The 18,148-nt window shown below is 42.0% G+C and overlaps 1 protein-coding gene across 4 annotated transcripts in view; it reads right to left on the bottom strand.

Moving 5' to 3' along the window:
* Positions 1–11,835: 11,835 nt before the first annotated feature.
* The window catches only part of afap1l1 (actin filament associated protein 1 like 1), a 164,709-nt gene continuing 158,396 nt past the window's right edge, over positions 11,836–18,148 (bottom strand). For all 4 annotated transcript variants that reach the window (XM_033029615.1, XM_033029616.1, XM_033029614.1 and 1 more), the window contains 2 exons: positions 14,442–14,555; positions 11,836–13,744 (listed from right to left, as the gene is read on the bottom strand). In XM_033029615.1, coding sequence (XP_032885506.1) covers positions 13,718–13,744; positions 14,442–14,555 — 141 coding nt within the window. In that variant the 3' untranslated portion in view covers positions 11,836–13,717. The remainder of the gene's footprint in view (positions 13,745–14,441; positions 14,556–18,148) is intronic.

Below are 18,148 nucleotides of genomic sequence, written 5' to 3'. Positions count from 1 at the left end.
GAAGTTGGTGCAGGGGGCAGGGATTTAAATTTCTAGATCACTGGGATCTCTTCTGGGGCAGGGATGACCTGTAGAAAAGGGACAGGTTGTGCCTTAATTGGAGGGGGACTGACATTCTGGCAGGCAGGTTTGCTAGTGTTACACGGAGTCAACAATGTGGAAGCGTTGGAAGAGAATAAAATGGGATTTGTGTAAATATCTGCTGATCGGCACAGATTGGATGTTTTGAAGAACCAGTTAGCATATTGTGCAAATGCTACAATATGCCAACTGTAGTGACTGTCATGCAAAGCCAAAAGATAACCTGTTACTGGTAGTTTTCATGGTGTATTGGAAGAGCTCATCTATACTGTGATATTGGCACACTAAAAATTGGCACTTAAAATGGTCCACTTCCTGCTTCAAGTTTCTACCTGATTGAAAAACCTAGGCTTGTAGTTTGAATTAAAACCTTAGCTTAGCTAGAATTACACAGATAGAATTACTTCTAATAGTTCTGCAAACTGCATTGCAAGAGTCAGCACTTTGCCAGGTTTCTCTTTGACCTCGTACAGTAGAGTTGCTGAAATAAGCAGTGGATCTGTGGTTGGCTGAAGCTCTGACAAATTCCTGAACTGTAACAGATTTCCATGGCAGGAAACTTTAATCACCCTTCCTGAACTGGATTTGAACTCTATAAAAAGGGTTGTGATTAGATCACTGTCTTTATAAAAACCCAACCCAAATCTTTGAATGCTGAACCAATCATTGTGCTTAAGCACCAAAACAGCTGTCTTGCATCAATAAAAAATGGAAGCTTGTAAAGCACCAGAATGCTGTTTTGCGGAAGCAATTATGTAGTTTTGTTGACATAGTAATGAGTATTATTTGATTATTGATCACCTGATTATTTTTCATTTCCTGAATGTGTCCAGTTTTGATATCAGCATACACATAGCATGTGTGTGGGTTGATGGGTGGAGATAGGGGTGCGGGGTTAGAAATATGCTTAATCTTTTGCAGCATCAGGACTTTAGTATGACAAATGTCACATATTAAGGAGGCCATGAATGATAACAAGTATTGTGAGCGCTTTGGTAGATTATCTGCAGAAAGATGGATAAAGTTTACATTCCATAGCTGTGCATTTTCTGAAGGGCATACATTATATGACACCAGGGTATTGTTGCATGTAGAATGGTTTATCAATGCTGAGTGATGATCTCTACATGTAAATGTGGATGGTATTACTCGCAGGATGTCTGACAGCCAAGCCCAGTTCTTTACACAGGTTCATCGTGACCTCTGGAAGGTAAAACTGATGATCTTTCTCCTCCACTGCAAAGGCTAATTAGGCTACATTGCAAACTGGTTATCATGCTTTAGTATACAAACTTAAAGCACACAGTATTGGAGGTTCAGTATTGATGTTCATAATTTCGTTCAGACCGAAAGGTCTGAATGACAATAAAGGATCTATCTATCTATGTGGATAGAGAACTGGCTGGCAGACAGGAAGCAAAGAGTAGGAGTAAACGGGTCCTTTTCACAATGGCAGGCAGTGACTAGTGGGGTACCGCAAGCCTCAGTGCTGGGACCCCAGCTATTTACAATATATATTAATGATTTGGACGAGGGAATTGAATGCAACATCTCCAAGTTTGCGGATGACACAAAGCTGGGGGGCAGTGTTAGCTGTGACGAGGATGCTAGGAGGCTGCAAGGTGACTTGGATAGGCTGGGTGAGTGGGCAAATGCATGGCAGATGCAGTATAATGTAGATAAATGTGAGGTTATCCACTTTGGTGGCAAAAACAGAAAAGTAGACTATTATCTGAATGGTGGCCGATTAGGAAAGGGGGAGATGCAACAAGGCCTGGGTGTCATGGTACACAAGTCATTGAAAGTAGGCATGCAGGTGCAGCAGGCAGTGAAGAAAGCGAATGGTATGTTAGCATTCATAGCAAAAGGATTTGAGTATAGGAGCAGGGAGGTTCTACTGCAGTTGGACAGGGTCTTGGTGAGACCACGCCTGGAGTATTGCGTACAGTTTTGGTCTCCTAATCTGAGGAAAGACATTCTTGCCATAGAGGGAGTACAGAGAAGGTTCACCAGACTGATTCCTGGGATGTCAGGACTTTCATATGAAGAAAGACTGGATAGACTCGGCTTGTACTCGCTAGAATTTAGAAGATTGAGGGGGGATCTTATAGAAACGTACAAAATTCTTAAGGGGTTGGACAGGCTAGATGCAGGAAGATTGTTCCCAATGTTGGGGAAGTCCAGAACAAGGGGTCACAGTTTAAGGATAAGGGGGAAATCTTTTAGGACCGAGATGAAGAAAACACTTTTCACACAGAGAGTGGTGAATCTCTGGAATTCTCTGCCACAGAAGGTAGTTGAGGCCAGTTCATTGGCTATATTTAAGAGGGAGTTAGATGTGGCCCTTGTGGCTAAAGTGATCAGGGGGTATGGAGAGAAGGCAGGTACAGGATACTGAGTTGGATGATCAGCCATGATCATATTGAATGGCGGTGCAGGCTCGAAGGGCCGAATGGCCTACTCCTGCACCTATTTTCTATGTTTCTATGTTTTTATTGTCTCAGGAAATATAAAATAATATATGCTGATAATGATGATGAATATGCTCAATATATGAACATCTGTGAAGAAACAGTTAATGCATCAGTTTGAAGACCTTTCATCTTTGATCTGAAATGTTAACTGTTTTTCTTTCCGCAGATGCTGCATGGCCTGCTGAGTGTTTCCAGCACTTTTTCTTTACATTTCAGATTTATAGCCTTTGATGGGTTTCTTTGCTTTTCATAACATAACTCAGCCCAGATACGAGACCAAACTCGATATTTTTCTTGGAGATTGTTAAGATTGTTAAGGGTTTGGACACGCTAGAGGCAGGAAACATGTTCCCGATGTAGGGGGAGTCCAGAACCAGGGGCCACAGTTTAAGAATAAGAAGTAAGCCATTTAGAACGGAGACAAGGAAACACTTTTTCTCACAGAGAGAGGTGAGTCTGTGGAATTCTCTGCCTCAGAGGGCGGTGAAGGTAGGTTCTCTGGATGCTTTCAAGAGAGGGCTAGTTACGGCTCTTAAAAAATAGTGGAGTCAGGGGATATGGGGAGAAGGCAGGAACGGGGTACTGATTGGGGATGATCAGCCATGATCCCATTGAATGGCGGTGCTGGCTCTAAGGGCCGAATGGCCTACTCCTGCACCTGGATTCTTTGAACAGCTTGTATTGGAGCCTACCAGGGAGAAAACAATTCTGGATTTAATGTTATGTAATGAACCGGATTTGATAAAGGACCTCGAGGTTAATGAGCCATCAGGAGGCAGTGACCATAACATGGTCAGGTTTAATCTACAATTGGAGAGGGAGAAGAGCAGATCGGAGGAGTCAGTGTTGCAGTTGAATAAAGGGGATTATGGAGCCATGAGGGAGGAGCTGGCCAAAGTTGACTGGAAAGATACACTAGCAGGGATGACAGTGGAACAAAAATGGCAGGTGTTTCTAGGAATAATACAGAAGGTGCAGGATCAGTTCATTCCTAGGAATAAGAGAAAGGGACGACCATGGCTGACGTCAGGGACAGTATAAAAATTAAAGCGAAGAAGTACAACGCAGCAAAGATGTGCGGGAAGCAAGAGGATTGGGTAATGTTTAAAGAACAACAAAAGATAACCAAAAAGACAATACAGGGAGAAAAGATGAGGTACGAAGGTAAGCTAGCCAAGAATATAAAGCAGGATAGTAAAAGCTTCTTTAGGTATGTGAAGAGGAAAACATTATTTAAGACCAAAGTTGGACGCTTGAAGACCGAAAAATTTATTATGGGAAATGGCAGATGACTTGAACAGGTACTTTGGATTCACTAAGGAGGACACAAACAATCTTCCTGATATAGTAGTGGCCAGAGGATCTGGGGTGACAGTTGAACTGAAGGAAATCCACATTAGGCAGGAAATGGTGTTGGATAGACGGATGGGACTGAAGGCTGATAAATCCCCAGGGCCTGATGGTCTGCATCCCAGGGTACTTAAGGAAGTGGCTCTGGAAATCGTGGATGCATTGGTGATAATTTTCCAATGTTCTATAGACTCAGGATCAGTTCCTGTGGATTGGAGCTAATGTTATCTCACTTTTTAAGAAAGGCGGGAGAGAGAAAATGGGGAATTATAGACCAGTTAGCCTGACATCGGTGGTGGGGAAGATGCTGGAGTCAATTATAAAAGATGAGATAGCCGCAAATTTGGATAGCAGTAACAGGATCGGTCCGAGTCAGCATGGATTTACGAAGGGGAAATCATGCTTGACTAATCTTCTGGAATGTTTTGAAGATGTAACTAGGAAAATGAACAAGGGAGAGCCAATGGATGTAGTGTACCTGGACTTTCAGAAAGCATTTGATAAGGTTCCACATGGGTGACTAAAATTAGAGCACATGGTATTGGGGGTAGAGTGCTGACATGGATAGAGAAGTGGTTGGCAGACAGGAAACAAAGAGTAGGGATTAACAGGTCCCTTTCAGAATGGCAGGCAATGACTAGTGGGGTACCGCAAGGCTCGGTGCTGGGACCGCAGCTATTTACAATATACATCAATGATTTGGATGAAGGGATTCAAAGTAACATTAGCAAATTTGCAGATGACACATAGCTGGGTGGCAGTGTGAACTGTGAGAAGGATGCTATGAGAATGCACGGTGACTTGGACAGGTTGGGGGATTGGGCAGATACATAGCAGATTAAGTTTAATGCGGAGAAATGTGAGGTTATCCACCTTGGTAGCAAAAACAGGAAGGCAGATTACTATCTTAATGGTGTCAAGTTGGGAAAAGGGGAGTACAACGGGTGTCCTTGTACATTAGTCACTGAAAGTAAGCATGCAGGTACAGCAGGCAGTGAAGAAAGCGAATGGCATGTTGGCCTTTATAGCAAGAGGAATCGAATATAGGAGCAAAGAGGTCCTTCTGCAGTTGTACAGAGCCCTAGTGAGACCACACCTGGAGTATTGTGTGCAGTTTTGGTCCCCTAATTTGAGGAAGGACATTCTTGCTATTGAGGGAGTGCAGCGTAGGTTTACAAGGTTAATTCCCGGGATGGCGGGACTGTCATATGCTGAGAGAATGGAGCAGCTGGGCTTGTACACTCTGGAGTTTAGAAGGATGAGTGGGGATCTCATTGAAACATATAAGATTGTTAAGTGCTTGGACACGCAAGAGGCAGGAAACATGTTCCCGATGTTGGGGGAGTCCACAACCAGGGGCTACAGTATAAGAATAAGGAGTAAGTCATTTAGAAAGGAGACGAGGAAACACTTTTTCTCAAATAGAGTGGTGAGTCTCTGCCTCAGAGGGCGGTGGAGGCAGGTTCTCTGGATGCTTTCATGAGAGAGCTAGGTAGGGCTCTTAAAAATAGCGGAGTCAGGGGATAAGGGGAGAAGGCAGGAACGGGGTACTGATTGGGGATGATCAGCCATGATCACATTGAATGGCGGTGCTGGCTCTAAGGGCCGAATGGCCTACTCCTGCATCTATTGTCTATTGTCTATTGCAGATTAACTACATTTAACTGCAAAGTTTTTGGGTTCTAGTTTTATATTTTGAGTTGTAATTGACACATAACATTGGTTAATGAACATTGCTGTTAAAGGACCACTCTGAGAATTGTTTCTGCACTAATGGAGGAAATAATTGATAGGCTGAAACAAATAAACACTAAATATGTTAATGAACATAGAAATTATTATGGAGACATGAGGCTGCATACGCTGAAACCTTGAGTTAAAAAAACTGCTGGAGTAACTCAGTGGAACAGGCAGCATCTGTGCAGTGAAGTGCACAGTTGACATTTCGGTTCCGGACCCTTCAATAATTGTAGTCCATGAGGTGTAAATGATCTGTAAATTACTGAGCAATGGTTATTGGAGTGTAATCTTAATGGATCATGCAATTAAACAGCAGCAATGCAGAAATAATGGAAGGATAATGTTTTCTGTTTGGTTTGTGCGATATATTTTAATCTTAAGAGCTCCTTTCATTTTCCTCTCTAATTCAGAACTTTTACACATGCATTTAAAGTGGAGAGATTACTTGCTGCAAAATATCTGTTTGCATTGCAAATGAATTGGCACAACAAAAAGAGCACATAAATCCTGGCTTGGCTGAAAGAAGGTGCCAATTTTCACACAGAGCACACACACGCAGAGTACCTTTCTGATAGGATTCTCTTACTCAAAGAAGGAAATTAGCCAAAATGTTGCCTGTAATGCAACATTTTATGTATGACGAGAGATTGGATATGTTGGGACACAAAGTGCTGGAGTAACTCAGCGGGTCAGGCAGGATCTCTGGAGAACAAGGATAGGTGGCATTTCAGGTCGGGACGCCTTCTTCAGACTCAAGTCTAAAGTCTGTAGTTTTTTAATCTGAAGAAGGATCCCGACTCAAAATGTCACCTATCCATGTTCTCCAGAGATACAATACAATACAATATTTATCAATTTGAACCTCAGTGAGGCTCAAACGAAACTCCGTTTCCACAGCCATACAAACAAAACAATTCCTACAAGACACACAAATAATTCAATTTACACAAATATTCATCACAGTGAATCTCCTCCTCACTGTGATGGAAGGCAAAGTCTTTTCTCTCCCCTGTGCACCATTTCTCTCCCGATGTCGAAGCCCCAGGCAGGTGATGGTAAGTCCCACGGCCATTTAAGGCCACGCCGGGCGATGTACGGCCCCGCTCCAGGCCCAAAAGTCACAATGTTGGAGCCCCCGTCTGGCGCTGGAATATCCCGCGGCCATTAAAGCCGCGCCGGGCGATGTAAGGCCCCACTCCGGGTCGTTCCAGCCCCGCGACACAGGCTGGAGAAGTTGCGTTGCGGGAGCTCTGAAAAGCGGTCTCCACCCGGACCCGCGAGCTCCCGATGTCCCAGTCCACCGGCCAGCAGCTGGAGCCTCCGAGCTCCGGAGTCAGGCCGCAGCAACGAGCCACCACCGCTCCCCACACTCCGAGCCGGTCAGCCCCACGATGGTGAGTCTGCAGCTCCGCAGGCTCCGTGACTGGAGCCCCCAGGTCGTTCCGGTTGGAGGCCGCTCCACGGTGCTAGGCCCCAACGACTTGATAGAGGTATGTAAAATTAGGAGATAGAAAGGCAGGTTATTCCACATTTAAGCAGAATCGGACGAGCACTTTGATTGCCAAGGTATAATTGTATATGGATCATGTGATGAGATATGAGATTAGTTTAGAGAGGTACTTGATAGTTGCAACCACTCTATGGATGAAAAAAATACTTTCACAAAGGGCCTGTTCTGTGCTTTATGACTATGATGGAGCATTTTTTGCCTTCATTTGAAAAGATTGACAGGATGCAGATTTATCAAGTACATGACGATACCTGCAGAAATTTCACAACACTGAGATTCTTTGATCTTATCCCTACAGATGTATTTAGACTCACAACATTGAATCAAGAATACAAGGCAAATAATATTAACCATTCTATAAATTTAACATAGGACTGAATGCTGATGTTGCCATAAACAGGCACAGAAAATGTTGCCTTTTAATGTAAGGTAGAAATTTAATTTTTGATTAGCTAGAAGTCACTCCTGAAAATATTCATGATCATATAGGATCTAATGGGCAGACATTGTATTAAATCGACAAGCAAAATATCGTCATTGGGTAGCCAATGTAATTCCACTTTTTAAGGCAGCCAACTTTTTAAGAAAGGAGGGAGAGAGAAAACGGGGAATTATAGACCAGTTATAGACCAGTTAGCCTTACATCGGTAGAGATGAAGATGCTTGAGTCGATTATTAAAGATGTTATAGCAGTGCATTTGGGAAGCAGTGACAGGATCGGACAAAGTCAGCATGGATTTATGAAGGGGAAATTATGCTTGACCAATCTTCAGAATTATTTTTAGGATGTAACAAGTAAAATGGATAACGAAAAGCCAGTGGATGTAGTGTATCTGGACTTTCAAAAAGCCTTTGACAAGGTCCCACACAAGAGGTTAGTGTGCAAAATTAGAGCACATAGTATTGGGGGTAGGGTATTGACATAGATAGAGAACTGGTCGACAGACAGGAAGCAAAGAGTATGAATTACAGAGTCCTTTTGAGAATGGCAGGCAGTGACTAGTGGGGTGCCGTAGCTGGGACCCCAGTTATTTGCAATATATATTAACGATTTAGATGAGGGAATTAAATGTGACATCTCCAAGTTTGCAGGTGACACAAAGCAGGGTGGCAGTGTGAGCTGCGATGAGTATGCTATAAGGCTGCAGGGTGTCTTGGATAGGTTGGGTGAGTGGGCAGATGCATGGCAGATGCAGTATAATGTGGATAAATGTGAGTTTATCCACTTTGGTGGCAAGAACAGGAAGGCATATTATTATCTGAATGGTGTCAGATTAGGAAAAGGGGAGGTGCAACAAGACCTGGGTATGCTTGTACATCAGTCACTGAAAGCAAGCATGCAGGTACAGCAGGCAGTGAAGAAGGTTAATGGCCTTCATTGCGAGAGGATTTGAGTTTAGGATAAAGGATGTCCCACTGCAGTTGTACAGGGCCCTGGTGAGACCGCATCTGAAGTATTGTGTTGAATTTTGGTCTCCTAGTTTGAGGAAGAACATTATTGCTATTGAGGGAGTGCAGCGTAGGTTCACCATGTTAATTCCTGGGATGGTGGGATTGACATATGATGAAAGAATAGGTCGACTGGGCTTGTATTCACTGGAATTTAGAAGGATGAGAGGTTTCTTATATAGAAACATATAAAATTATTTTACAATGTTCCCGATGTTGGGGGAGTCCAGAACCAGGGGTCACAGTTTTAAGAATAAGGGGTAGGCCATTTAGGACTGGGATGAGGAAAAACTTTTTCACCCAGAGAGTTATGAATCCATGGTATTCTCAGCCACAGAAGGCAGTGGAGACCAATTCACTGGGTGTTTTCAAAAGAGAGTTAGATTTAGCTCTTAGGTCTAAAGGTATCAAAGGATATGGGGAAAAAGCAGGAAATGGGGTACTGATTTTAGATGATCAGCCATGATCATATTGAACGGCGGTGCTGGCTCGAAGTGCCTACGCCTGCACCTATTTTTCTATGTTTCTATTGCTTGTTATAAAAACAGCAACACTTCTTCACCTTTTAGAGCAAAACATAATTTATATGCTGTGACATGATGAAGCCCTTTAAACTCATTTGACAGGCACACCCCGTTTTGAAGATACTGTATATGAGTCAGGGTTCAAAGGTTCAAAGGTTCAAAGGTTGGTTTATTGTCACATACACCTAGATGTAGTGAAATTCCTTTTGCCAATGCAGCACATAAAAAATAATACAAACATAACAATAATAAATAGCTTTAACATAACATAACATAAAAACAGAAGCAGCTGTTTGCTGTCCTGGTAATGATCCATTGGTAAAGAGTTGTTTGGGAATTCTAATTCCACAAAGACCAGCAATTATTTAATGCAATATTACTTAGAAATGAAATATGTAGCTAAGATACTCAAGTGTACAACTGTGAAAGGTTTTGATTACAATTGAATTCATTGCCACTGTCTTTTGGGACAATGCACTTCATATGATAATAGCCTGGCTCTTTTCCTTGTTTCTGTTTGCTATCTTACTAGTGAATAGGTACCTGTAGGAAACCTACCATAATTTTGAAGATTCCTATTAAATTTAGAACACCATTGTACAATATGTTAACATGCACACAAGCCAAATTTATAAAATCTTGGGTTGTTAACAACAGTGAATTAAATAATTTAAACTGGAGTCTCCAAGGAGTAATTAATGGTCTGGTGATTATGTATCAACGGGTTATATGTTGTACAAATGCTTACTCAAATAAAGTATTTCTTGGTCTTTCCAGCTCTTGATTTAATGCGATGTAAGGCCCCACTCCGGGTCGTTCCAGCCCCGCGACACAGGCTGGAGAAGTTGCGTTGCGTTGCGTTGAATTCTGCTGTGGCTGCTATTTTTGGATTGTTGCGTTGATTAACTAATCTCAGCGTAATCAAATCGAGCAGGTGTAAACTGAAGCCATTTGGATCACACTTGATAAACTCGGCCTCTTACTGAAACTATGCCTGTTTTGGTAAAAACTTTATGCTAGCATTCACAGTTGTTAATGAAATGCATTCTTTTTCTGCAAAATTCACAGAATGACTATACCTACAACCATTTCTTAGCACTGAGATTCTTGGATCCCATCTCTACAGATGTATTTAAACTCAAAACCTTGAATCAATAGCACAAGGCAAATATTTTTAGCAAAATGTACAAATTTTAAACTGGAAGGTTAAGATAATAAGTGTAACAGGTCGTGCACATACATGTTCCTTTACATGTGCAGACAGCCCAAGACACTGACATTTTTAATTTAAAAAAATTCTGTTTTCATTTCTCAATGCCTGAACTTCAGGTTAATATTATTAGATATTATACTATCATGTAGAAGTTGAACGTGCATTCTTATGTATAATGATTTTTCCTGAGTTAGACTGTGCCGATGAGAATTTCTGGCTGAATCACACCAACTAGAGAATTGGCCTGGGCACTAATGTGTGCAATCTCCATAGTGCAGCTAAAGTTTGCCCAGTGTCAGTCAAGCATCCATTGAAGTCATAGGTCATGTGGTGTGTGTTTCTTCTATTGTCAGTGGAAGATGGAACTTCTGGAGTCAACCTCTGACCTTAGGTCACCAAAAATCTAGAAGAACTTTGTACAGGGAGCAGCAACACAAACATATGAATTAAGTGCAAGAGTGGGGCATTCAGCCCCTCAAATCTGCCCTGCCGTTTAATAAACATAGTTAACCTGACTGTGGCGGCGCTGTTAACAACTGCGGCTCGCCTGCAGTCCGTCTGTTTTTACTTTTTTCTGTTGTTTTTTTTGTCTTGTTTTGGTTAAGTTTTAGTTTGTTGGGTTGTGTTAGAGGGAGGGGGGGAAGGGGGGGGTGAAAACATGTTCTCTGTCTCTTCCTTCGGGGGTATGCGACTTTTTTGTGTCGTATCCCACTTCTCTGCCTCCGTCTGCGCTGAGGCCTAATGGCGGAGCTGGCGGCCTCCAGCCTGCGACTGACCCCGAGGCTCCGGAGGCAGAGCCAGCCAGGACTCGCCAATGAGTGGCTGGCCATCTTCAGGGCTGAGGCAGCGGTGGCCTGACTTGCTGGTGCGGCGTTCTGGCTTTCGGCGGCGGCCTGGAGCTGATGCAGCGGGGCTCGGAGCGGAGACTGCGGGACCCGGAGCTGGGGCAGCGGCCTGGAGCTGGGGCAGCGGCCCCCGGAGCAGAGACTGCGGGACCCGGAGCGGAGACTGCGGGACCCGGAGCTGGGGCAGCGGCCTGGAGCTGGGGCGGCGGCCCGGAGTGGAGACTGCGGGACCTGGAGCTGGGGCGGCGGCCCGGAGCTGGGGCAGCGGCCTGGAGCTGGGGCGGCGGCCCGGAGCTGAGACTGCGGGACCCGGAGCTGGGGCGGCGGCCTGGAGCTGTGGCGGGCCGTCTCAGAGCGGAGACGGCGTTCCGGCTTTCGGCGGCGGCACCAGGGAGGTCCGCTGGACTGGAGGGCGGCATTTCTGTGCAACTAATACTCCATCCATTCACTGCACTTTCCCTTGTTAATAGTAATCTAGATTTCCAGTTTATTTTTATATGCTCTGGCTCATCCATCCTTTGTGGGAAAGCATTCTATGCACCATTAACCCATCCAGAGGTGTAAAAAATGTAACACCCCAAATGTCAAATCTGACTCCAATCAAATTAGCAAGACTAATTATGTTAACGAGTCACACCTCAAAGTCAGCTTTGACATTTCCTTGATACAAAACTTTTATTTTTATGGATTGGGTAGGGAGTGTACATAATTAACATTGGGTCATAGATCAAGTTATTATGAGAAAACAAAATGTTCATTAGCCCTTAAATACATGCAGAACCTTATAAAGTGCTTACAAATGAAACAGTATTTTGTTGCAAGATAAAAATTGCTGGCCATCTAATTATACTTGATTTAATTGTCTTAGATTGGGACAAACAAAATCCTGCAGCATTGTCTTCTCATTATATACATGTGCACAATAAAGAAATAACAACAACATGATTGAATAAAATGAATAAACTATCAGAAAGCTATACGCTTCCTGTAGGTAACTAGGAAAACTGAGCTGAGAGTCAGAAGGAGAATTACAGCCATTCTTTGAAATATTAACATTGAAATTGTAGATTAATTCCACTTGTTTGAGAGCTGTTTTTGGAATGTGTATTTGTTTAAAGAAAATTTTGACTCTTTAATCAGCATCTTTAATAAACATGTTTTAAAGTTTGTTTAAATATATTTTGTGAAAATGTATGTGTCATTTATCATTTATTACATCTAATTACAGTTGTCAGAAATTATTTGTCATATTTGAAGGCTGCAATTTAATCTGTGTGCAGTGGCATCTTAAAAATATTCAGCATTTATCTGTTCAACAAGATTAAAGCTAAAGAGTTTGGCATGGAGTATTAACAGCTAGATCTTGTTGAAAATCCATTCTCACATTGACATTTTCGAATTTGTAAGTTGTCATAATTCTGAAAATGACTTCTCACATTCTGACTTCTGTTGAATTATGGATTTTAAGTAAAAGTATTATCTTACCATCCATCTTTGTACAAAGTGCAAACTGTTGCCAAGCAGTATTGGAAAATGTTCAAAACATGGCAGAAATATGGCCATCACATAATGTAGCATGAAACTTGAAGTCTCGGAAACATTTCTATTATCTAGCCTTAACCGTACATCTTACACCCACCACCAATATTATTTTACAGGTGAACTCAATATCAAAAAAAATCAGAATTCTCTTGATTCAGTTTTTGTTTTTTTATGTGACCTGGGTTGCCTGTTCTATATTGATGCAATTTTGTTACATAATTGGACTTAAGCAAATGATTCTATTCTCATTGGGGTGAAGGAAATGCAGATAAAACGTGATATTAATATTGTGAAAGTAAGCAGGTACAACTTGGTCAGTAAGTGCAGAATATGATGTAACATATTCATTAGCCTGGGACAAAATTGGCTGCAGGAAGTTTCTTTCACAGAACTGTGTACAGGCCATCAGGAATATTTCTCATCCTGTAGCTGTCAAGGCAGAGTTGAAAAGATGGTAATTGATCTTGCAGTGTGTAGGGGCATGGTGTAATACTACGATATGAGTGTCATGCATAGTTGTTCTATGGTATGGCAAGTGACTTTTACTTGGTCCAAGTGGACTGGATTTGACCATCAGTTGAGTAGTGCTGCTCCTGAGAATGCAAAAGTAATTTAAGTCACAGCTTGTATAATAGAAAGTCAGTGTTTCTGCAATCTGGTTTAAAGTTGAATCTCACAATATTATTGCTGGGCAATAATATTAAAGCCTAGTTATCTTTATAATCGTCATGAGAAGCTATAGCAATCCAATTTGGCGACACAAGGTGAATTTAAAGCATTATATCCAAGACATTATGCCAATCCGTTATCACCACACATCCTGTAGCATTTTACTTTCTTAACATGTCCCTCTGACTTGCAACATCTACTTGAACTGAAGGGACCCAACAATTCCCCCTTTTTGAAAATGAACATGCTTTGATAAAATCCTGAAATTATTACATTTTCCAACAATAAATAATTTCATGTTCCATCTTCCTTGGATCCTTTCATGTTCCTGTCTTTTTCTCCCATTCCTATGGGCATAAATACAAAGGAAATGTGATATTAGATTTGTAACAGGTTCATTTATTTTATCTGTCTTTATAGCTGATTGTTTTATGCAGTTTTAATCAGAGTAATTCTGCCACTTGTTCTCACACTAGGGTTCCACTTTGATTTAATTATGGTATCACTTCAGGAAACATCTCTCTCTTTCATCCTGTATGCAATATATTAACAAGCTACGCGTATATATGCACTACAAGAATCATTTAAAATTGATTAAAGCAATGGGGAGTGGTGCAGCAGAAAAGGTTCACAATAGTTCTAAAAAATGGGGGAATGTTTTGAAGTTCACTATTCCTGTTTTCTGTGGGGAATGTAAATCTTTCCAAGACATTTGACTCACCAACATAAGTTTGTCCTCAGAGAAACATCAGTATTAACTCTTGGAAATAATAAAAACATATCTCATCCTCACACTGAAGTCTTTTCCATTACAGAAAAATGTGCTGTAGGTTTAAACTAATAGTGGATTTATGAAATTATGCACAATTACATATGTCATATATCAGCTTGTGCATGCATTATTTTCCACTAATCTTGGAGCAATGGTAAAGCATGAAATTGTTAACTGAAAACTTGTGCTTAAAATAAAAATCTCACTAATATACTTTCAAACGTTCATATCTGTTTTCACCGAAGAACATGTTGTGAAATCAAAGTGGATACCTTAGCTTTCTGCAAAACGCACACTTTACTGGAGGGTATTGTGGAGGGAATTCTCCTCTTTTCCGAAGCACTGTTCACTGGTATGAAATGATGCTCTGTGTAACTGTTCTCAGTCTATGGCAAACACAGGACAGTATTTCATTAATGAAACCATTTATTTACACGATCTCAGGTCAGAGTTCCTTAGTTTCAAAAGCTATCTTTAAAATATCTCCAATGCGGCTAAAATTCTATCTTGCATGTTTGCTGGGATGACTTAAATACTTATTTGCTTTCACACAGAGTCCCAAATGCATTTCTGCACTGAAACACTCCCATTTTACAAAATCCGCAACCTGTACGCATTTCTGGTCACCACATATAAAGGACATAATTATACTTTAGAGGGTGCAGAGGAGATTCACCAGGTTTCCGGCTAGGATGTAGTGTTTCATTTATGAGGGAAGATTGGGGAGCCTGCGCATGTCTAACTTGGAGTGGAGGAAGTTGAGAGGGGAACCTAATTTGAGATAAATTATGAGGGACATGCATGGGGTAGATGATAAGAAAGTTTCCCTCAACAGAGGTGTCAAATACTAGAGGACATATTTTATTGCAAGGAGGACGGGGTTCAGGGTGAGGAATCGGAGGAAGATTTTTCATCCAGTGGGTGGTTAGAATCGGAAAACACTGCCTGGAATGGGTGATAGAAATGGGGTCTGTCACAATATTTAAGTAGTATCTAGGGAACACTTGAATTGTCAATGTGTAGAAGGCTGGTAAATGGGATTTGTGCTGATGACATGGATATGGTGGGTTGAAGAGCATGTTTCTGGGTTGTACGATTCCCAATCAGTGACTCTACGGCACCTGATGTTGGCTGCAGCACAAAACTGTAATATTTTTTCTATTTTCTCCTGCAAGTGCTGAGTTTCATTTCTGTATGTTGATGAAAGTCCTCAGGGACCTTGCATGAGGCCAGGTGTGAGACCGGGTAATGTGTCTGTGGTCTACAAAAAAAAGTTCAGAGGCATTGTAGTCAAATATGAAACAATCCTTATCTAAAATTCTGACAAGGACATTTTCCAGCCCAAATGACCGACTGGTAATTGAATGTTTCCAGTTTTAGTCCAGCTACTTTAACTAACTGCAATGCCTCAGCTTGCTTCCAGTTAAGATCATGCAAATTGGTACCATGGAGGTCAAACGTGAGGCCTAAGATTGTCATGGGACTCATTTGCACAACACATTTTAGCAACCATGCTACTGGAGACATAACATCTTGTATTTTCTCAGGGAAATTATTTGATCTTTTATTCTGGTAAAAGATCCACTGATTTAAAGTAGCATAGTAATTCAATAGGATACAGAAGCATTTTCACAATCAACATCCACCTATGTTTTTGGCAGGCAATTCAAGTTATGAATTTTTGCCGATTTTTCCCATTTTTTAAAGAACAGGCTATGAGAATAATGAGTCATAGAGTGATGCAGTGTGGAAACAGGCCCTTCGGGCCAACTTGCCCACACCGGCCAACATGTCCCAGCTACACTAGTCCCACCTGCCTGCGCTTGGTCCATATCCCTCCAAACCTGTCCTATCAATGTACCCGTCTAACTGTTTCTTAAATGTTGGGATAGTCCCAGTCTCAACTACCTCCTCTGGCAGCTTGTTACATACACCCACCATCCTTTCTGTGAAAACGTTACCCCTCAGATTCCTATTTGATCTTTTCCCCTTCACCTTGAACCTATGTCCTCTGGTCCTCGATTCCAGATCTATTCCACTCATGATCTTATACACCTCTATAGGATTACCCCTCATCCTCCTGCGGTCCAAGGAATAGAGGAGACCCAGCCTACTCAACCTCTCCCTATAGCTCAGACCCTCTAGTCCTGGCAACATCCTCGTAAATCTTCTATGAACCTTTTCAAGCTTGACGATATCTTTCCTATAACATGGTGCCCAGAACTGAACACAATACTCTAAATGCGGTCTCACCGACGTCTTATACAACTACAACATGACCTCACAACTTTTATACTCAATATTCTGACTGATGAAGACCAATGTGCCAAAAGCCTTTCTGACCACCTTATCCACCTGCAACTCGACCTTCAAGGAACCATGCACCTGCACACCTAGATTCCTCTGCTCTACAACACTCCCCAGAGGCCTATCATTTAAAATGTAGGTCCTGCCCTTGTTAGACGTCGCAAAATGCAACACCTCACACTTCTCTGTATTCCATCAACTATTCCTCAGCCCACCTGGCCAATCGATCCCAATCCTGCTGCAATCTTTCACAACTAACTTCACCATCTACAAAACCACCCACTTTTGTATCATCAGCAAACTTGCTAATCTTGCCCTGTGTGTTCTCATCCAAATCATTAATGTAGATTACAAACAATAACGGGCTCAGCACCGAACCCTGAGGCTCATCACTAATCACAGGTTTCCCGTCCGAGAAGCAACCTTCCACCATCACCGTCTGCTTCCTTCCATGATGCTAATTTGCTACCCATTCAGCTATCTCTCCTTGGATCCCATGCGATCTAATCTTCCAGAGCAGCCTACCATGCGGAACCTTGTCGAATCCATGTATACAACATCTACAGCTCTGGCCTCATCGACCTTTTTGGTCACATCTTCAAAAAACTCAAGCAGATTTGCGAGACACGACCTCCCACGTACAAAACCATGCTGTCTATCACTAATCAGCCCTTGCCCATCCAAATGCCGGCATAACCTATCCCTCAGAATACTCTCTAGTAACTTTCCAACTACAGATGTTAAACCCACCGGCCAAAAGTTCCCAGCATTTTCCCTGCCGCCCTTCTTGAACAACATTTGCCACCCTCCAGTCTTCTGCACCTCTCCTGTAATTAAGGACGACTCATAAATTTGAACTAGGGCTCCTGCAATTTCCTCTCGACTTTCCCACGACATCCTCGGATATATCTGATCAGGCCCTGGAGATTTGTCTACCTTCATACACGATAGTACCTTCAGTACTTCTTTGACGGTAAAACTGACTGCCGAAGGACACTTCCATTGACTGCCCCAAGTTCCTCCGTCCTACTGTCTTTCTCCTCGGTAAATAGAGGGGAAATACTCATTGAGGACCTTGGCCATCTCCACAGAGGTGACTGCTTTGATTTTTTCCCCCTTATGTATTTATTATATCTTTTGGGATTGTCATAAAATCTTTTGGGATTGTTTTGGGAATTTTGTTGTGAAGGAAGGAACTGCAAATGCTGGTTTAAATCGAAGATAGACACAAAAAGATGGAGTAACTCAGCGGGTCAGAGAGCATCTCAGGAGAAAAGGAATAGGTGACGTTTTGGGTTGAGAACCTTCTTAAGACTGAGCGACAGGGGAAAAGGAAATAAAAAGAATGGTTAACTGAATTAAGGATAATGAGTTTAAAAGAAAATATCTTATTTGTTGTCAAAACAGTGATTGTGTCTAAGGAAAAGGATTTCAAAAATTGGCAGAGAATAACCAGAAATGATGAGGGGCAGGAGATTGAAAATACAATACGAGTGCAAACAAGCAGGAAATATGTAGAATAGATTTTAAAGACTTCCACAAAGATTTTATATGAAAGAAGGAGGCAAAAGTAAGCCAGGAGTCCTCAGAAGTTGAGAGGGGAAACTGTATGGTGGCACAGGTATGGCTGTTGTCTCACAACTCTAGTTACCTGGGTTCAGTCCTGTGCTGT

This window comes from Amblyraja radiata, chromosome 11, assembly GCF_010909765.2.
Source record: "Amblyraja radiata isolate CabotCenter1 chromosome 11, sAmbRad1.1.pri, whole genome shotgun sequence".
NCBI classification, from domain to species: Eukaryota; Metazoa; Chordata; class Chondrichthyes; order Rajiformes; family Rajidae; genus Amblyraja; species Amblyraja radiata.
This window is presented reverse-complemented; position numbering and strand designations above follow the sequence as displayed.